Below are 18,851 nucleotides of genomic sequence, written 5' to 3' on the forward strand. Positions count from 1 at the left end.
TCACTCTCTAAAAAACACGCAAGTGACTTTGCAGAGGTCCATTCAGCTGGGGAGCATTTTCCTACCTTATTCCAAGAGAAGTGATTATTTTTATTCAGTACTTATACGACTGAAAGAAGCCATCGCTGTTTACAAAAATATATCATAATGATACATACCGCTGTTTGGACACATTTACATCAGAGTTCTGACTCAAGCGTTCTAGCTGACGTTTTGCCAAGCAGTTACGGCAAGTGTTGCCACATTAAACATACACCAGCAAGACTTGTGCCATATGTGCAAAATCATTTTCTATTACATTTCTAGAAATTTGTATGAGAGCTGTCAAAAATTATAGATCTGTACTATGAAATGACATAGCATTGAATGAAAAAAGTTAGGTTTAAATCTTTTCTAAAAATAAAGTTATCCAAGAATGAGATCTTTGAACAAATGACTGAAATCTAAGACAAAACTAAGGAGGTAGTTGGTGGGTATCAGGTTTAGATTCTAGAGCACAGGTTATAGGATAAAATCCAAATGAGGGCAAACGTAGGTTTGCTTTTCTGGAAATCGTGCATGTTTCATCTCACATGATGCTCCATCCATTTTCTGAGAGCAACAGGAGGGAGGGCAAGACATTAAAGGTGGTAGGAAAATGTAGAAACCACGAACCTGTAGATTCCCAAGTCTGTATTTTTGTCTAGATTTGGGGAGAACGTCTGATATTACAGGAATAGCTACTGGAGTAAAAAAAAAACCATTCCACACATCTGACACGTGGAGTAGTTGGACCAAATAATACACTCTAACAATTTATACCTCTATAATCCTTATAAATCTCTTAGGTCAATGTGTCTATGACTGATGAAGGGCCAAGAAAGATCCAGAATATAAATTCACCCACTTGCTCTCCAGCTGTGAAGTGGCCACATACATCTCCCAATTCCCTCACCAAAGGAGAGGGCAGCAAGTTTTTGCACACACTCTGTCATTATCCTCCTACATCCCTAGTGAAACCTTATGAAACACCAATGGTGACAGGAACCCAAACCCTGTGGCGGAAATCAGGAATGCTAACAGAGAGATGCTCAGGTTCTAGGGCTGGATGAAATGTTTTCAAGTAAAAAAGGAAGGTACAAACTTTCAAGTTTACAGATTTCCTCCAAAGCATTTAACACTGGGGTGAGTAAATCGTGAGACTGTGAGCAGTGCAGCTTTAAGAGACTGTGAGAAGTGTGCCTCTAGGAAAACTACTCCCAGACCAGTGCTCCCCTCCACGGCTTCTGGGCCTACGTCCTCTGATGTGGGTCCCTGGAGGGTTATCCTGAACCCAGTGGAATGGCACCTGGGCCTTCGGGTCAGTTTGAAAAGTAGGCATACTCTTTGTGATGTTTTAATTTGGGGACTCACAAGACACATAAAGACACTCACTGCTGAAGGCTCTTCTGATCGCCGTGCCCATTGAACACCCCTCGAGCAGGTAACAATGCCAAGCTGAGCCCTGCGTGTCAGGCCACCCCCGTGACCTCCCTCTCTCATCAAGGACATGGAGCACAGCGGCATCCTGAGCAGCTTTAATTCAACCCATTTTACAACAGTCCTAAAAGGACTCAAGGAGGATTCTACAAGCTGACACGAGACGAGGTTTCCAGTCATGAGCAATCTGTCCAGCTGCCAAAGAAAGGTAGAGAATCAACTCAAGAAAGCAAGCAACACCGTCAGGTCTCCAAAGAGACCAAGAGAAAGGAAGACAGAGCAGGGACAGCATCCGGTCTTCCTGATGGTGAGCTTTTTACAACCTTGCTCTGTAGGGGGCACAGCGGTCCCACCACAAGTACGTGAACATCCTTTGCGAGGCCTGATCTGAAAGTGAGGCGGCCATGAGGCCCCCACCCTGAAGCAGCTGGAAAGCTCGGCGGGCCTCACGGATGTGCATGCACCTTTAGGAGAGGAGACGGCACAGTATCTCCTCAGATGCCATGCTGCACCCCCGGTGAGTGTCAGCGTCTGGCTCAGGCAGTGGGGACACACACACACACACACACACACACACAGGCAGTGGGGACGTACACACACACACACACACACGGCAGAGAATGTCGTGGACACCTGACCCAGGGCAACTGGTCTTAGGCCACACACACACACGGCGGGGAACATCGTGGACACCTGCGGGCCCACAGAGGCAGTGGGGACACACACACACGGCGGAGAACGTTGTGGACACCTGACCCAGGGCAACTGGTCTTAGGCCCCGGGCCCAGGAGACGCATTCGAACTGGCCGTGCAATGCATCTCCACAGTTTGTACGTAAGGAATGCTCCCAAAGACAGTAGTAATTTCACAGATGGAGCTCAACCAATTAAATGGGAGAAAACCAGTGAACTTAGCTAGAGCTTGTAGTTCAAGGGAACATGGCGGGGGGGGGGGCAGGAGGGAGGGGCGAAGCAGCAAAACAGTTGGGATGAAACATTTTCATCAGAGACAACAAGAAACAAAAGTTTATGCAAATTCGAAAGATCTACTCAGAGAAAGACCCTCACATTTCAGAGCAATTACAGACAAGCCCATTGCATAGTTGTCAGAATGGCCTTGAAGCTGTATGTATACAATTCCAGAACATCTGGTCAATTCAGTGAATACCATCAGTCACACCACTTGTTTGGTCTTCAGTGCACCAAACAACTAAGTGATTGAAATGCTCATTGCTCAACCCATCACCCTGGCATTGGCGTCAACAAAGTCTGAGGGAAGGCTGTGGAACCTGTGGGTCTATGAACCTATGAAATCAAGCATTTAAAAAGGGTTTTGGATCTTTGGAGGTTTCTTGACTGACATAATGAAAACTTACTGTTTGTAAACTCCAGAGATCATGTCATGCCTTTCTGATCAACATGGCAGAATTTTTTTTTTTTTTTTTTTTGCGGGGGGGGGTTCCTAAAATTACTGAAAAAACCCCAGGTGATTTCCAAAGAATCATTGTCTAGCAGGGACCTCTTTTCTCTTTTTCATACAGACTTTGTCCATGTTGAGACAGCACAGTGTCACTTATCCTACGTCTTTGCCGAAAGTATGAATTCAAGTCTTTGGAAAATATAAAGACAACTTATTTAAAGACGATGTTTGTTCGTTGTCCCTTACAGTAACTCCGTGTCTCTATCTCCTCTACTCTACCCCAGGCTTCTGTGGGAACCAGCTCTGTTCAGGAAGCAGAGCGCACGTGGGTTTCAGACAGGTGACCAGCCGCTCACCTATTGTTTTCACCCTCACTGTCTAGCTAGGAATCAGTTCAATGCAACTGTGGTTTTTTTCTTTTTATAATCTGAAAGCCTGCTGTACGTTCCATAGACTTCCCCAACAACCCTACAATGGATTTCTATTTGGGAACTGTGGCAGTAGGTCAGAGACTTAAGGTTTGAGATGTGTCAAGTCTGGCAGAAGGACATGCTTTGGACTCTCAGTTGATGGTAACCGGACTGGAACCAATGAGAGGACCAGCTGCTACAGTGTCCAGATTTTGTCCACTAATCCCCAGACCCATCCTGAGAATTTTTATTGAAGGCCTCATCCTGGGAAGCCTGGTGATCGATCCCTTCGTAAAATGAGCCACCATTGTGCAGGAAAGTCCCCACTGCCCGCCCCTGCCGGGCATGCCCCACGGCGTCGCTGAACACTTTGTTGATCTGCTCCTCCGAGGGCATCCACCAGTCTGGGTTGGAGGTACAGTGCATCCTAATGAATTCTGTGGGAATACACAACAATAAAAAGAGAGAAAAACAGCTGGTTTTTGCAGAAGATGATGAACAGGCTGCTTACACATTTACAAAAGCTCTATAAGAAAAGCTTTATGGGAAATCCAATGTAATGTTATGATGATGTCACTTCTTAGACTCAACTAATTACGTGTAAGCCTTCTACTCATGTGCAAAAGTAAAAATCATGTTAAGTGAGGTGATCCTCCTAAGGAACATTTGCTATTGAAACGAAAGGTAAATCTGATTTATAAGATGTACTATACATCACGCTTAGTAAAAGTTATGGCGTACATTTCAAACCTATGTCAGTATCTGCTCACATTTTTAGAATGTTCACTATTTCTGGAAACAGCAAATATCATCAGTATGGTATTCTTTAACCAGCTACTAATTTGTAGATTAAGTGCAGTAAGAGAACAAAATCTCAATGGCCGAGAAACTGCCTGAATTTTGGTCAGAAGAGATTTCCATGTTTTTAACATGTATTATAGGTCATACTTATTTCTCCAATTGGGATATCCGCACATGTACTGACAAATACTTCTTAAATGAGATTTCCTCTAAAGTATTTAATTTCACCAGAAAGCAATCGGCATGCCCGGAAGGGTGAATGTATAAAAAGGAACTCAGACTCCAATGAAACAGACTCAGCCACCCTCTGGGTTGAGCTCACACGATCCTTTCTTCTGTTTTCTCCGGGCATCGGGGCACATACATAACTCCTACCTAACTATTTTAATATGGACACTTGTAAACTGAAGTGAGCATTTTGGAAAAAGTTCTAAGTCAAACTCTGTTATTTTTGCACAGCTGACTACAAAATAGTCCAAGGTGACTATTATTTACACACAGTTTCTTCTCCAACAATGCTCCCTCTACAAGACAACAGGTCTGGTCGCAGGACTGGATTTGTCTGAAATGACTGCGTGAAATCCCGGCCCTATTTGCCCTTAGGAGAAGCTGAAGCTCTTCGAGTATTTGGACCCCAACAATCTCATAAATTGAACCGTGCCCTTCTCAGCAGGCAGAATCTAGCTTAGCAGAGAAGCAGGGGTATCCCCTTCGATTATGTGCCTGAGGTGAGAGCCTCACTAGCCTCACCGGAGTCCCAGCCCTGGCTGCCTTACTCAAGGGAAAGAACAGTGTTCATTCAGCAACTCATCCTGCAAAACTGCCAGAATCAGATGGCTTAGCCTACAGTGCAGGCCTGGGAAGCACGGAAGGATAACTCCCTATTCCTCTTCTGTCCCCCTCCCATCCCTACTGTATTCTGTAAGTGTCTAATAACTGTTGTAGTTTCCCTCTGTCTGGATCCCCCACTCACATCAACACAAGGAAATACAGGCTAGCGGATGAGGACGCTGCGACCCTGGGACTCAGAGCAGGTGCTGCTATGTGACACCTGTCAATTTCCACTCTCTCCTCGGCATCCGCTGCTGAGATAGGACTTTCTCGGATACTGTGGTAGACTATTAAAAGCTCATTCTGTTGCACAGACAGGACGCATCTTCACAGGCCCTCTTCCCTCTAGGGTCAAACCACCTGCAGGATCGGTCAGCCTGGAGTCTGGTTCCATTGCAAACTGTTTTCCATCACTAAGTGTCCAACAGTCTGACGTTTCCTCGGCTGTTCTAATCTTGCTCACCCAACACGGATGTCCACCCCGGGAGTCACCAGGTCTGAGGCTTTATGAAAGGAATCCCATCTGGGTCACAGGAAGGCCCTAGGAGTTCAGCTTTTGGGACAAGCATATACATGTTTGGATCAGCCACCCCTGACACAGACCATTGCCGTTTTTTGCCTCTTGATTCTCCACCCAAGGGTGGGGGGGGGTGCTGTGGGTGTGGTGCCAGGTGAGGCAGGAGCTGGAGGATACAGATGCTGATTAGCCCACCTGGACTGTGTCAGTGTCACAGAGGTCAGACAACGTTCTCAGGGCAAGGCACGGGTGCACTGGGAGGTATGTTAACCTCTCAGTTTCACTCACTTGCTGCTTAAAATGTGAAATGTTGAATAAGAATTTCTGGAAAGGGACACCGTTGTGAGGCCCCTTGTCCTGACTCCCCTTATGGGCCCCAGGGCAACTTCTTGGAGTACAGTGTTCCCAGGAGAGCCCCAAGCTCACAAACGCCTCTGTTACTCTTGGTGAGTAACTGTGTCAGCTCTGATGATGTTGAGGAATAAAGGAAACTATGGCTAGTTTGCTAAGACAGACCCTGGAAATTTCCATCACCCACTGTTAGTAAGTGAATCTTCAGACTGGCCGACAGAGGTGCTCTGGAGCACCTGTGCCTAGTTGATAGGGGTGTTTTCATTCCAGTTGGTTCTCTCAAGTACGGGCCACCTGCACTAGAATCACCTGGGGTGGTTGTGATGAGCAGCAATGCACGCCTCTCCCACTCCCACTCCCGATCTGCTGAATCAGAAGCTTGGGGTGGGCCCGAGGAATTTCAGCTGCTAACAAAACCTCCATGTGCCTCAGGCACGCTAATGTTGCAGACTACTGTGGGCATCCCAGGAGGGGATGTTGGAGTGTCCTTTCTGTACACCAAGGCCTTATCAGTAATAGTGTCTCCTCACTGTGACTTCCTTGCCAGGAAATATTTTGATCCCTGTCCGGAGTAAATTATTAAGTTTTTCCAACCAATAAAATTACTATTGAAATACACAGGTTAATACTTGAGCTTTTTGATATGAATTTTTCAGGTGTGAACAGTGTTCCTGTTGGCACTAGAATGCTTCTACTTGTCTAAAAGGCTGTGTTTTTATTTGCACCTGCTGAATCAACTGTATACCTCTTAATTCTTCCTTCTCATCCTCTGCCTGGCCTACCACAGTGTGGATCAGCTGCAAAGTAGTCAGCTGTTAATACTGATGAAATGGTATCATCGAAGCAATATTTTTAAGGTAGAGATTTAAAAAAAAACTAACAGAATAAAGTCTGGCTGGGCAACAGATACTTTAGGCACCCCAATATTAAGGAAAATTAACTCTAAATAAATATAAGGAGTTGGGGGCAAGCCCTCTTGAGAAGGTAGCTGGGGGAGAGGGGGGCACGGGCTGCAAATGGAAACGGGAGATCTGCTTTTCCTAATTTTTAAAAAAATTCCACCCCTTCCCTTCCTCTGTGCGTTTCCCCATGCTCCAGTTTTGCTGGAGGTGGCCTTCTGTGGCAGCAAAGAAAATCTGAATTTGAAGCGTGAAACATGAGGTGCTATGTGATGCTTATGGGCCATTCCGTGAGAACGCCAAGGCTAAAGCAAACGAGGAATTTTTAAAGAACTTCTCGATACCAAGTAGATGGGCCACATGAAGCCTATAGAGGTCTCAGCGGGAAAAACTAAAATACAGTCAAGGCTGGACACTTGCACGGGGGGAACCACAGCCAATGCGGTGAAATGAGATCACAGATGGTGACACTGAGCGGAAGGATGCAGTACCTCGGAGGCATGTTACTTTAACTGGATCCAGAGGGCGTCTTTCAGGACCTGTCTCTCCTGACTGCACTGACCTTTTCCTTTTCCCAAGGCCGCATGAGTACTTAAGCTCATCGGTTGTGAAAACAAATCTGATGAGGTATCGAAGGAGCCGCCTCCCGTCTTTCTTGGAAGAATTTACAGCCTCGTCCCACTGTTTGCTCGTTATGTAGACAGGATAGTTGTTCAGCAGCTGCTTGCTCCCCTGGAAAAGCCAAGTATTTTCTCATTACCTATTTAGCCAGCCCGCCGGCCAGGCAGCCAGCCCGCGAAGGCGATCTCCATTTCAAAGGCAAACATGCTTTTTAACCAAGTGGCTTGGCTGACAATGAACCAGGTATTGAAGAGCACAGGTAATTGCTCGCACTCAGAACGGGCACTTTTCAAATTACATTTGCATTTTCTATAACAAGAGCCAATGAGGTATAATGAACACCTTTGAAAGAGGAGCTATTTATAACTTGCATTTTAACAGGTAGGTTAAAATGTGTCAAGATCCAATGACAGGGAACACTATTTAAATATAACCCGTAACTTTCCCTTTCAATCTATTAAAATATGCAAAAATGACTTTGAAGAGTGTGATCAAACAGGTCTCTTCATCCTCTGGTTGGCGGTTAAGTATTTTTAGAAAGGATGCTGGTGGTCTATTTTCGTAAGTTACTATTTGTGTTTTAATTCACCTAACACCTGATAGCCATTGCATAATGGTGGAAACAGCAGTAAAAAGTGAACTTTAAAGGGGCGAATTGCGAACCCCCCAAAATCATCATTAATAATAATGCCAACCAGGTTTCCTCAAATGATAGCTTCTGCAAATGCCACTATGTCAACTCAAAATTTTTCTTCCTTTTCATCTTCTTAATTTATGTCTGCTATAAAATTCCCAGGCTCAGTAGCTGCAGTGGGACTAATTACAGGAATTTCTGTAACATTTATAAGCCATGTTTAGTCAATTCCACCTACACAACAATTACTTTAGTTCTGGTTGTCCATAAAATTCTACAGTCCAGGACAAATTAATTAACCCATGATCTCAGTTTTAATGTACTCCTTCCCTAGTAATTAAGGTGTACAAAATAAAGAAGGAAAAACTCATCCAGTTTTACAACTCTGCAAATTTACTACAGGTGATAAATTCAGCACCGTTTGGGGCTGATAGGGTTCTGTTTCAAACAGTGCTGCTGGTGAAGCACTGAGGAGGCAAACGGCCCAGGAACCAACAGGGAAGAGGCAGCCAGCTTGTGCTCTGAGGCGGCTGTGGAGTCACACCCACACAAAGTCACCACCACGGTGTTCACACTTCTTTCACCTAGCAGCATGTGATTCGGTTTCCTTCTTAAGGGAGGCAGTTGAGGCACATGGCTTGTGCTTTGAATTTACAACAGCTGGAGTTTGAGCTGGATCTTGGTTCCGGGTCTTATTTGTGTTTCTTGAGCAAGTGACTTCAACTGGTTGGACCGAAGCTTCCCTGTTTGTAGAACAGGTAGAACTAAATTATCATGGGTTTAACATGTCAGTATGTGGGGGCAGAAACCTACCCTTGGCTCTGGTGCTATCAATGATCAAAAGGTGGGCAACAGCCCAGAGGTTCCAAAGGGCCCCTCTGCCCAGGCTGCTGTTGGACAGCAGGAGGGGAGAGTCAGAGTGTGGGGGTGTGCGGGGGTGGATGATGGGAGTCTGTGGTGGTGCAGATGGAGAAGCGAGGAGGAAGGAAGGAGAATCCGGGGGGTCAGGCAACCAATTCAGTAAGCCAGGCTGTGGGGGACTGAGGAGTCAGGGTGACCCCCAGGTGAGATGGTGATGTCCTTCCCAAAGACAGAACAGATGGTCACAGCAGGGAGGAGAAGGCAGACAGCAAGGAAGAGAATTCTGCTTCCCATGCACAGGAGACTGCTGTGGGTTCTGCCTGGGGTTGGAGAGAAAACTGGGGTAGGGCTGGGCATTCAGAGGCCATGGCGTGAGTTCGAGGGTGCAAGGGCATCCCACTCTTGGTCAGGAAAGGAAGGGGTTGCGGGGGTTCTCATTCGTTGAGCCCTGAGTCCTCAGGGCAGCTGGGGGGGGGTGCGGCTAGGGAAAGTGGAATCCAGGGCTGGTTGTCTCAGACCACAAACTGTGTCAAGAGTATTTCTGCGGAAGAACGTTACTAATAACTGTCACCATTTACAGAGCCAGGGACGCACAGCCCGAGGCCAGCCCCAGGCGCCCGGCAGCCCCGGCCTGTTGGCCCCTCACAGGAGGCGCCACTGGGTGCACCTGCAGAGCTGGGCTGGGGGGCGGGCCTGCGACCAGCGACTCGAGTCTACACCGCAGCTCTTTCTGTCAATGCAAGGAGAATAATCCCAGCTTGCAGGTTTGTGGTGAGGAAACCACGCCGTCTCCCCACCTGAAGACGAGCCCACGAGGGCGGGGGTTTTCAGTCGGCTTTACTTGATGCTCTACTCTCAGGGCTAAGAACAGTACCCTACACACGGTAGGTGCAACAAACGTTTGTCGAACGACCACTGCAGTAGACACTAGCGTGGCCAGCACGAAGCACACACTCAGTAACAGTGGCTACAGCCAAGAGTTCTTTTTTCTTTCTCTCTCTCTTTTTTTAACTGCTATGGCCCTGGGACATTTGGAGAGCTTCTGATGAGTATTCATTGGCAAAGTTAAAGAACTTCAAGGAGAACGACGACGACAAGGGACCATTAAAAAAGGGGTACTGGGGACAGAGGGCTTCTGCCAATCCTTAAGACCATCCTCTCAGTTAGGGTTCTTGTAAGTCCACCTGTCAGCCTTAGAAAAGGGGACTGAACAGCTGGTTGCTAAATCTTCCATTTAATGTTGTGCAAGTAATTTTTAAGATTTTATCTACTTGAGAGAGAGAGAGAGAGAGAGTGAGAGCGTGCGCACAAGCAGGGGGAGGGGCAGAGGGAGAGGGAGAAGCGGACTCCCCAATGAGCAGGGAGCCCATCTCGCCTCGGGGCTCCATCCCAGGGCCCTGGGATCATGACCTGAGCTGAAGGCAGATGCTTAACCAAATGAGCCACCCAGGCGCCCCTAATGTTGTGAAAGTTTTAAAAACAGCTTTCCCTTGGGTGTCTGAGCTCATTGGGCAAGCCAGGATTCCCACAGCAGTTTGGCCAAGGATGTTAAATCCTTTTCCAAGGTCTCACAAGGCAAAAGCAGAGCTGGGAACCTGGTCCCTGAATTCAGAGCTTGCCCCAAAACCAGAGTTGAGTCTGTTTCAAGATAACAGGTGCCTGAGATGAGGGAGCTCATAGCCCAAGAAAGAAGCTTTCTCAAATCCTTAAAAAGAATCCACTTATACAGAAGAGCTGAATAGCTCTCCATAAAATGAAGCTCTCCATAAGTGTAGAAATACCATTTGGAGGTAATTTTCTTTAAGAAAAAGGAAAAGAAAGAAAAAAGTCATTCTCAGCCCCAAACAACTCAAATGCTTCCTGTGTTATGGATGAGATTTACCACACTATTTTAGCATAGTTAATAGAAATAAAAAGTGATCAATAACACTAATAAGAAAATGCCCAGGGCGCCTGGGTGGCTCAGTTGGTTAAGCGACTGCCTTCGGCTCAGGTCATGATCCTGGAGTCCCAGGATCGAGTCCGGCATCAGGCTCCCTGCTCAGCGGGGAGTCTGCTTCTCCCTCTGACCCTCCCGCTTTCATGTGCTCTCTCTCTCTCATTCTCTCTCTCAAATAAAATAAATAAAATCTTTAAAAAAAAAAAAGTACATTTAAAAAAAAAAAGAAAATGCCCATGTGCTTGAAATAACAGTAAAAATAGTGTAATGATGATGATGATGGGTAATAAAAGTTTAAATATTCCTATCCAGAGGAAATGTAGATATGTCCCCTATTTTTGTTTTTATAGAATTCTGATTGCATAGTCTCTTCAATTAGCCACTAACAGGTTATTAAACTCTGATCTATGCGTCACTTTGAAAAAAACAAAATGAACCACTCTCATTTAACATATTCACAGACTCATAAATGGAAGACCTATGTATGCATTAGTATTTAAGTAACTTCTGAATTACTCTTATTAGGAACAATGTGTTCTGTCAGCACAGAGAGGATGTGGCAATCAGGGAAAGCTTCTTGGAGGAAGTGGGCTTTTTGGAAGTGCTTTTTTTGTACAATAGAAACGTCAAGTTCAGAAACGTGGACCCTGTTCTAGGGAGCAATGAAAGGATTTTAAACATGTGACATTCCTTTTGGATCTGTAGTTTAGAAAATTAACCTTCCAGTGTGGAGAAGAGAGAAGAATCCTTTCTAACAGTCCAGGTACAAAGTGTGAGGAAGGAGGTAGAGAGGAGAGACTACTCAAGGTGGCTGTAAAACAAGCAGATGTCAGGAGGAGGAGGAAGAGGGAGGAGTCCGTGATGCCTGAGAAATTTCTGCCTGGGGTTGGAGAGAAAACTGGGGTAGGGCTGGGCATTCAGAGGCCATGGCGTGAGTTCGAGGGTGCAAGGGCATCCGACTCTTGTCAGGCAGTTGGACAGAGCGGCAGGGAGTTGGGGACTGGTAGCCCAGCTCCCGATTTGGGACTTGTTAACCTGCACGTAGCTGGTGTTCAGAGAAAGAACATAACTGGGCAGAGAAGGGCAGTGGACAGCGAGGGAAGGGGATGAAGGGTGGCACTCTGGACAACTGTGGATGCAAAACTCCTTACCGCACAAGAAAAGGACGGGGAAAAGAAGAAGAGTCCTGACACTGAGGCGAAGAGAGAGCATGGAGAAGGAGAGTGGGGTCCTGGGGAGGACGAGGGCAGGAGGAAGGGCCCCGCACTGCACAACTGGGGAAGTCACCAGGACCACTCGCAGAGGACTCTGGGAAGCAGTCGAGGTGCAGCCAGATTACGGGGGGGGTGGAAGAGCAAGTGGAAACTAAGAGTGGAGTAACAGACCAGTGTTTCAAGTGTTCAATCCCTAAGAAAAACGAGGTCACGGTTCTGTAAGTGCCTTCGACAACAGGCCCTGGGGACACACGTGGGATGAAACCTGCGTCCCACCTTCACGGAGCCAGATGCGTCGTGGGGCAGAGTGAAGTGCTGACAGAGGATACGCCGGGGGGCGGAAGGAGGAAGAAAACACGATGATGGAGGGACAGAGGGAGCATCAAACGCATGCCTGCTTTCAGGGTGGGAAGACTGGAGCGTGTCTGACCCAGTAACCCGGTGCACAAGGCGGGGAATGACCAATGGCTCGGCGTTCTGGGGGGGGGGGCAGCGGAGGTGGAAGCACAGATGTGGGTGGGTGGCGCGGCTTCCTGGGTGGGGGCACCAGGTGTGCAGGAAGGTAGACATCAGTGCGGCGGAATCCACCGGATTGAGTTCAACTTGGTATCGCTTACTTTTTTGCTGAATTCAAGGGGGAGGGTGGTGGGACTAGGGATGGGGGCTGGAGGAAAAGAGCAGAGACCTCTGAAGTAGCTTCTCCAAACTTCAGGTGAACGGAGTCACCACCTCACCCGGAGGTGAGAGAGCTTCAGTGCGCACCAGACTGATGCCACCTTTTCCATCCTCTGGCCTCTCTTATGTGCAGAAATGTGGAAAGGAGTGTGTTCTCGTATTTCTTCGGCTGCAAGGCATGGAATGAGGGTGGGAAGAGCAGGTGGGCAGCTGGATCTATGAAATGGTATGCACGAGGATGGAGCCTCGAGATGATTTTAACTAGACACAGGGAGCGTCGAAGGATGTGTGAGGACGAGATGAGAGAGAGGGTCAACGGCCTGCCCTCACCAGCATGAACAACTCACCTTGCCAAGTGCAGGAAGCTTAACTACGTGAAAAGAACTTATCTATTGTTATCAATGCAAGACGTTTCTAACCCCAGCAATTGCTTCTTCCACTGGATTTAGGTTCTAAAGTCCATAAGATAAAAGTAACACATATTCAAAACTGAGTCTTGAGAATCTTATAAAAATGTGCCATGTTTCCACTGACCTACCATTCCCAGCAGAACAGACCATCTCTCCTGCTCTTTGGAAGAGACTGTGGTTGCTTCTTATTGAGGTCCAGAGGAATAAATGTTCTGGAGCCCCAGTGTCTGGAAGATATCCATCTAACACAGTGTGGGAGGTGCCTGAGAGCAAGGGGCTTTCTGGAACCCTAACTCTGCCAGAGAAGGGCAGGTTGGTGCCTCCATTTCAGCCGCTCTCCCGAAAGAATGCCGCCAGACTGGCCTCCACCATTTGAACTGCTGTTTCTTTGTCTCCCCCTCTTGGCGCACAGCGTTGAATCCTGGTGAGTTTGGATACGTGCACGCTCTTCCTCCACGGTGTATACACGCACAGGTAATAAGAGGCACAAACCTCAGGGAGTCAAAGCTGTGTCCTGCTAGCCAATCTGCTCGGGGGTATCCGCATATGCCATCAAGAAGCTTCGTCTCAAAGAAATTCCTAATGGAACCACATAGATACCTTTTTGCTAGAAACCTACCTCGGTTGGCTGGTCGGCGGGCTGAGGGACCAGGAGCTGGTTGTGGTGCTGCAGCACGGTCTTCAGGTAATCTAAGACGGTCTGGCAGGGCACTGCGTGCAAGAGATGACAGGGATTACACAATAGCTATCCCGTGACAAGCAAATGAAAAGCTTTAAGGTTTAAAAAGAGTTTTGATGGAAACTTCTAAAAAAAAAAAAAAAAAAGACATATTTTCTAAAGAAAATAGAATCTTCTTTCTTTTGACATCCGTAGTTATTTCAGTTTGTAAATACAGAACAGATGCTAGCTACGGTTTGGGGAGAATTTTTAGGGCTCAGCACAATTCACTGAAAACTTTCAAGTCATACTCACTCTAAGATGAATTTGGGTCAACAATAAGGAGGATCAGTGCACCACTCACAGAAGAGACGTTTTCTTGTTTTCTTTGACTCAAGTTGTAACATTAGCACCCAACGATGCTTTTTAAAATCAAGGTACTGCAAACTAATGTTTCACCAGTTTTAAATCAATAATATAATACTTGTTTTTAATGACAGATTCATTCCTAAGTTCTGCAGCAAGCAGGAATGCTGTGCAACATAAACCTGCTTCCCAACGTGGATACAGGTGCCCAGAGTACTTACCGAGCCAGCCCAGTGCAGATTTGGTTACTGTGTCTTCTGTTAACTGTTGCACTAATTTTCTGAGGCTTAATCTCATAGATTCATTGAATAATTACAATAAAACTGAACAGATACTAACCCAACATGGAGCCTTGACATTTTTGTACCACTGCATAAATAATTCCTACATCTTAAGATTTATATTAGAGCCCTTTCAGGGGTAGTATTAACTAATTGCTTTTAAAGGTCTTGGTAGCTTAGTTAATAACCTAATTTATAGGAATTATTGCCACTATCAGTCTCAGCTGTGGGTTTTCTTAGGCTGTTTTTGTCACATTAAAGACAATAATAATGATTTAACCTAAACTCCAAATTTAAAGTATCACTGCCTACCTTCTGCACTTTTTCTCATTTTTTTTTTTTTAAAGACAGCAAACATCAGTTACCATCTTTATCCACACTGCTAAAAGCTTTGAATTTTTTAGGTGACATCACATTGTAACATAACAAATCAAAATGTACATCAACATCCTTTTGAAGAATATGAATGATAGCAAGTAGAAGTAGCTTAGGAATTTTTTCTTCTTGCCAAAAAAAGTATTTTCTTAAATAACCATCCTTCTGGACCTGTGTCTTACAGTCCTTGAATACAGTCTTCAAGTTGGGGAAGCATTTGCTGAACAACCACAAAGTCAATGAAAAGAAAACACACATGTATCAGTTCGGAGTAGGCCTTTTGTCAAACCAAAGTTCAATAAAACCTGTCAAGTACCTCTAATTTCACCAGCCCTTCCCGGGCACACTCCCAGCCCTGATCCTCACAAGGCAGAGGCCTCCAGGCCCCCACCCAGCCCAGGGCAAGGACAGATTCGGAACGTCACCCCCTACTGGGGCTGTCTGGAGGGCTGCCTAGATTTCTACATGGGAAGCTGTATAATCAAATGAAACACTTTTAGTGAAAAAAAAAATTCAGTCAGTGTGGAAAGTAGAGATAGTGGCGTCTATTTAAGAGGGAAGAAAGTGGAAGGAAAGGCAGTATCCTGACCCACAGCTACACTTCTGGGAGAAGCGCTGGGCACCGAGAAGAAAATCGTGGAAAACCTCCCATTCTCTTGCCCTGCTGTCCTGTCAACCTACAGTTCTGTGGAAGCGCCGTGGACTTTCCCAGGGGACACATGGGGCCCTCGGAGACGGGGAACAAGGGGCCTGTGCTTCCTGCAAGATTCCTGCAGTCCAGGGCAGACACCGCTCCTCTGGCTTTCAAGGGATGAGAGAGTGAAGGTCAGGGCTTCCAGCAAAAGAGCAGCGGGATCCTCAAGGAGCTGATTATGCCCCAGATGCATTCACATCTAATTGCCTCCTCATGCACATTCTGAATATTAAGCAAGTCACTCTTGCCGATGGAAAAGCTACCACCTCAGACCCACTGGGCGGGTTTCATTTGTTCACGTATGCATTCTGCAAAAGAAAGGCAGATACACCTAGCATGTTTAATGAGACAACACCTGAGGAGCCAAAAACTGTAAAAAGTTCTATTAAAGGGAAGGGAGAACAGAAAGGTACCCCCAAATGTCCCTAGTATCTATCCTGATTATCAATAACTATAATTTCCGCCCCCTCCCACCATATAATAGCATTTTAGAATGCATACCAGAGAATCCTGGAAAGAGTAGAGTAACTGGGAGGAAAAAAGCAAGTTAGTAAGATCTTTCGTGTCAATAAAGTCTGAGAGAAATGGGTTACAAATGCTCCACTGGGTATCTTAAGACATCTAGATGAATGTACGACTCTCAAAACCAGACAGGGCCCCTGGCCTGGACGGCTTGATGTCGTCACGGTCAGGGTTAGGTTCATTAAATCCACACAGACAGGGTCTTCAACACATTCTCAGACAGTACTAGTAAATATCAATTAGCTGACAAAAAGACGTGTAAATGGGTCCTAAAATAATTCTTGGGTACTTTTTTCTCCTCCATGTACTTCCTCTGACACTAGGAATGGTTTGATTCTGGGCAAGTTACTTAACCTCTCTTAGCCTCTGTTATCTCATCTGTAAAACAGAGAATAATTACCTACTGCATATAGTTATTGTGAAGTAATACCTGTAAAGCCAAAAGCAGCCAGTAAATACTGCCCAATGTAAGCTAGTCTCATTTTACGACTAGGAGCCTAGTGAATTCCTTGGAGGTCACTTAACTGACTTGGTTGCTGCAACTAGTAAGTAAGGGTCTTCCCAGGAAAAAACCACTCCAGGGCGCCTGGGTGGCTCAGTTGGTTAAGTGACTGCCTTCAGCTCAGGTCATGATCCTGGAGTCCTGGGATCGAGTCCCACATCGGGCTCCCTGCTCAGCGGGGGGGGTCTGTTTCTCCCTCTGACCCTCTTCCCTCTCGTGCTCTCTCTCATTCTCTCTCCCAAATAAATAAAATCTTAAAAAAAAATTGATCCAATTCCGTGTTTTTCCCACATTAAGGATGCTTAGGTCTTGAGTACCTAATTTTCACTGCAGATCATTACATTAACATCTTGGTCAGTTTCTCTAGCATTAGTTGTTCTACTTTGCTGTATCATTGTTTTTAAAGACTCACAAAATACACCACCTACGATTTTAAAGGGAGACGGAAATTATTTACTGCCCCGATGACCATGCCATCTGTGCGCTTGTCTCATCTTTAAGTGTCCTTTTCACGCCATGTCTGTAAAGTCTAAGCTCCTGACTGTAAATACGGAGAGACAGATGATGAGCTTCCAGTAGTGCTCAGCCTTACAGAGGCACAGTTATGCTTCCGATTAGGACACTGTCCTGTCTCTGTGTAATTTCACGGAAATGTGGAGATGCCACAGCATGCTTGACACTGGGCTCGGATTTGGGACACACATGACGTTGGCTTCATCTCTGTCCTCAAGGAGCTTCCATGGCTACATGGCCTGCCTCTCCTCCTATCAGGACACCCAGGAGAGATGGAAAGAGTACAAATACACGCATAAAAACCTCCCGATACTGACTTTCACAGAAGTATGCATGACGTACAATGGAAAGTGATGAATTCTGCCTGGGAACTGGGGGAAAGAGTTTGTTACAGAGGCAGGTGTCTCCTGAACTGGGTCCTGAAGGAGGAGTAGGAGTTTTTCAAGTCGGGAGAAGGAGAATATGTTCTTGAATGGGGAGGAACAGCAGGAGTAAGGGAAGACCAGAAGCCAGTGTCAGGCTGCTCAGGAATCACCAACTGTCCACTGGGGTTGGAACACTTGGTATTTGGTGGGAACTGGGAGTCGAGTCTCCAAAAGTGGACAGGAAAAGATTGAGGTAGCGAAGGACCTCATGTGTCATAATGAGTGCTGGAACTTACAGACCATGTGAATGAAGCCTTTAGAGGCTTATCAGCAACAGACGATCTGGGGCTTTTCAGCGGGGAGAAGCTGGAGTCTGGGAGGAGGTGAGTGTCTATGCAAACGTCCATGCTGAGATAGGCCGGGATGAAAACAGTGGGGAGATGAGGAACCCAAAGTGATGGGCATCTGAGAGGTGGAGTCCAGAAGGAGCTGACATGATGTTAACGCGTTATGGCTGGATCTGAGGTTGCTAACCTGGGTAACTGACTGTGTTCTGACCTCCTTACACAGTAAGACTACTACTTATAATCTAAGAAAACCACTTGAGATTTCTGTATTACTGGGCGCAGGACAGTTTCCCTCTCTCTGTTCCTGAACATTGCTATTTATTGAGCACTTACTGGCAGACCTGGGAGGCACTCAGTTGCTAGTTAGTGAACTTAACATTTCCAACATTCCAACAGTATCATTAACCTCACTGTACAGAAAAAAGAAACAGGCTCAGAATGGTTGAGTGACTTGCCAAAAACCACAGGTAGTAGCAAATAGCAGAAATCCAAAACCAGGTTTGACTCCGAACCCATTCTCTTTCACCACAGAACAATGTCTCCCTCGATCTCACGGCCATAGCAAGAGTTGTGATGACTTTTACCAATTTCTAATAAAAAGAGCTCAATCCTGTACTCCTCTGTTCTTATCATTTGCTCCAAGTTCTTACTCTGAATATATTCTGAGTCATATATTAGAATCCCCACACTACACGTGGCCCTTATGCTTCTGAGGACCCGAAGCCGTCCTGAACGTTTCTCCACAGGCACTTGTGGGCACGGGTGGGCAGGGGGCTGGAGAGAGGGCCCCAGCACGGCTACACCGCACTCACTCCAAGGGCTTTTAGCTGTTGCAAAATTAGTTATCCAAAAACCTGACATTCCTGATTATCTTTTAAAAATCTTCTTAGGAAACGACAACTGTGGACTAACAGGATCAGAGCTGCATAATCCAAGGTGAGTTTTCTGGTTTGTACCCTCGAGTTAGTACAGTCGATCCTCGTTATTTGCAGAGTCCACGTTTTCCAATTTGCCAGCTTGCTAACGTGTATTTGTAACTGTCATGCCCACGTGTGTGAGGCTCTGGCAGGCATCTGCGGGTCACTGAAAACCCCGTGGCCCGATGCGCACGCTCCCCAGCTGAGGTCGAACAAGGGAACGCTCCCCCTGCTTATTTCAGCTCTCGCACCACAGCAAATGTTCTTTCCA

At 46.3% G+C, this 18,851-nt stretch overlaps 1 protein-coding gene across 3 annotated transcripts in view; it reads right to left on the minus strand.

Annotated features, from left to right (window-relative positions):
* Positions 1-3,486: 3,486 nt before the first annotated feature.
* Positions 3,487-18,851, minus strand: part of BEND4 (BEN domain containing 4) — a 28,940-nt gene continuing 13,575 nt past the window's right edge. For 2 of the 3 annotated variants that reach the window (XM_027597349.2, XM_027597347.2), the window contains 3 exons: positions 13,660-13,751; positions 7,178-7,418; positions 3,487-3,724 (listed from right to left, as the gene is read on the minus strand). In XM_027597349.2, the coding sequence (XP_027453150.2) occupies positions 3,507-3,724; positions 7,178-7,418; positions 13,660-13,751 (551 nt within the window). In that variant the 3' untranslated portion in view covers positions 3,487-3,506. The remainder of the gene's footprint in view (positions 3,725-7,177; positions 7,419-13,659; positions 13,752-18,851) is intronic. The other variant, XM_027597350.2, reaches the window with a different exon arrangement.

This window comes from Zalophus californianus, chromosome 2 (genome assembly GCF_009762305.2).
Source record: "Zalophus californianus isolate mZalCal1 chromosome 2, mZalCal1.pri.v2, whole genome shotgun sequence".
Lineage (NCBI taxonomy): Eukaryota > Metazoa > Chordata > Mammalia > Carnivora > Otariidae > Zalophus > Zalophus californianus.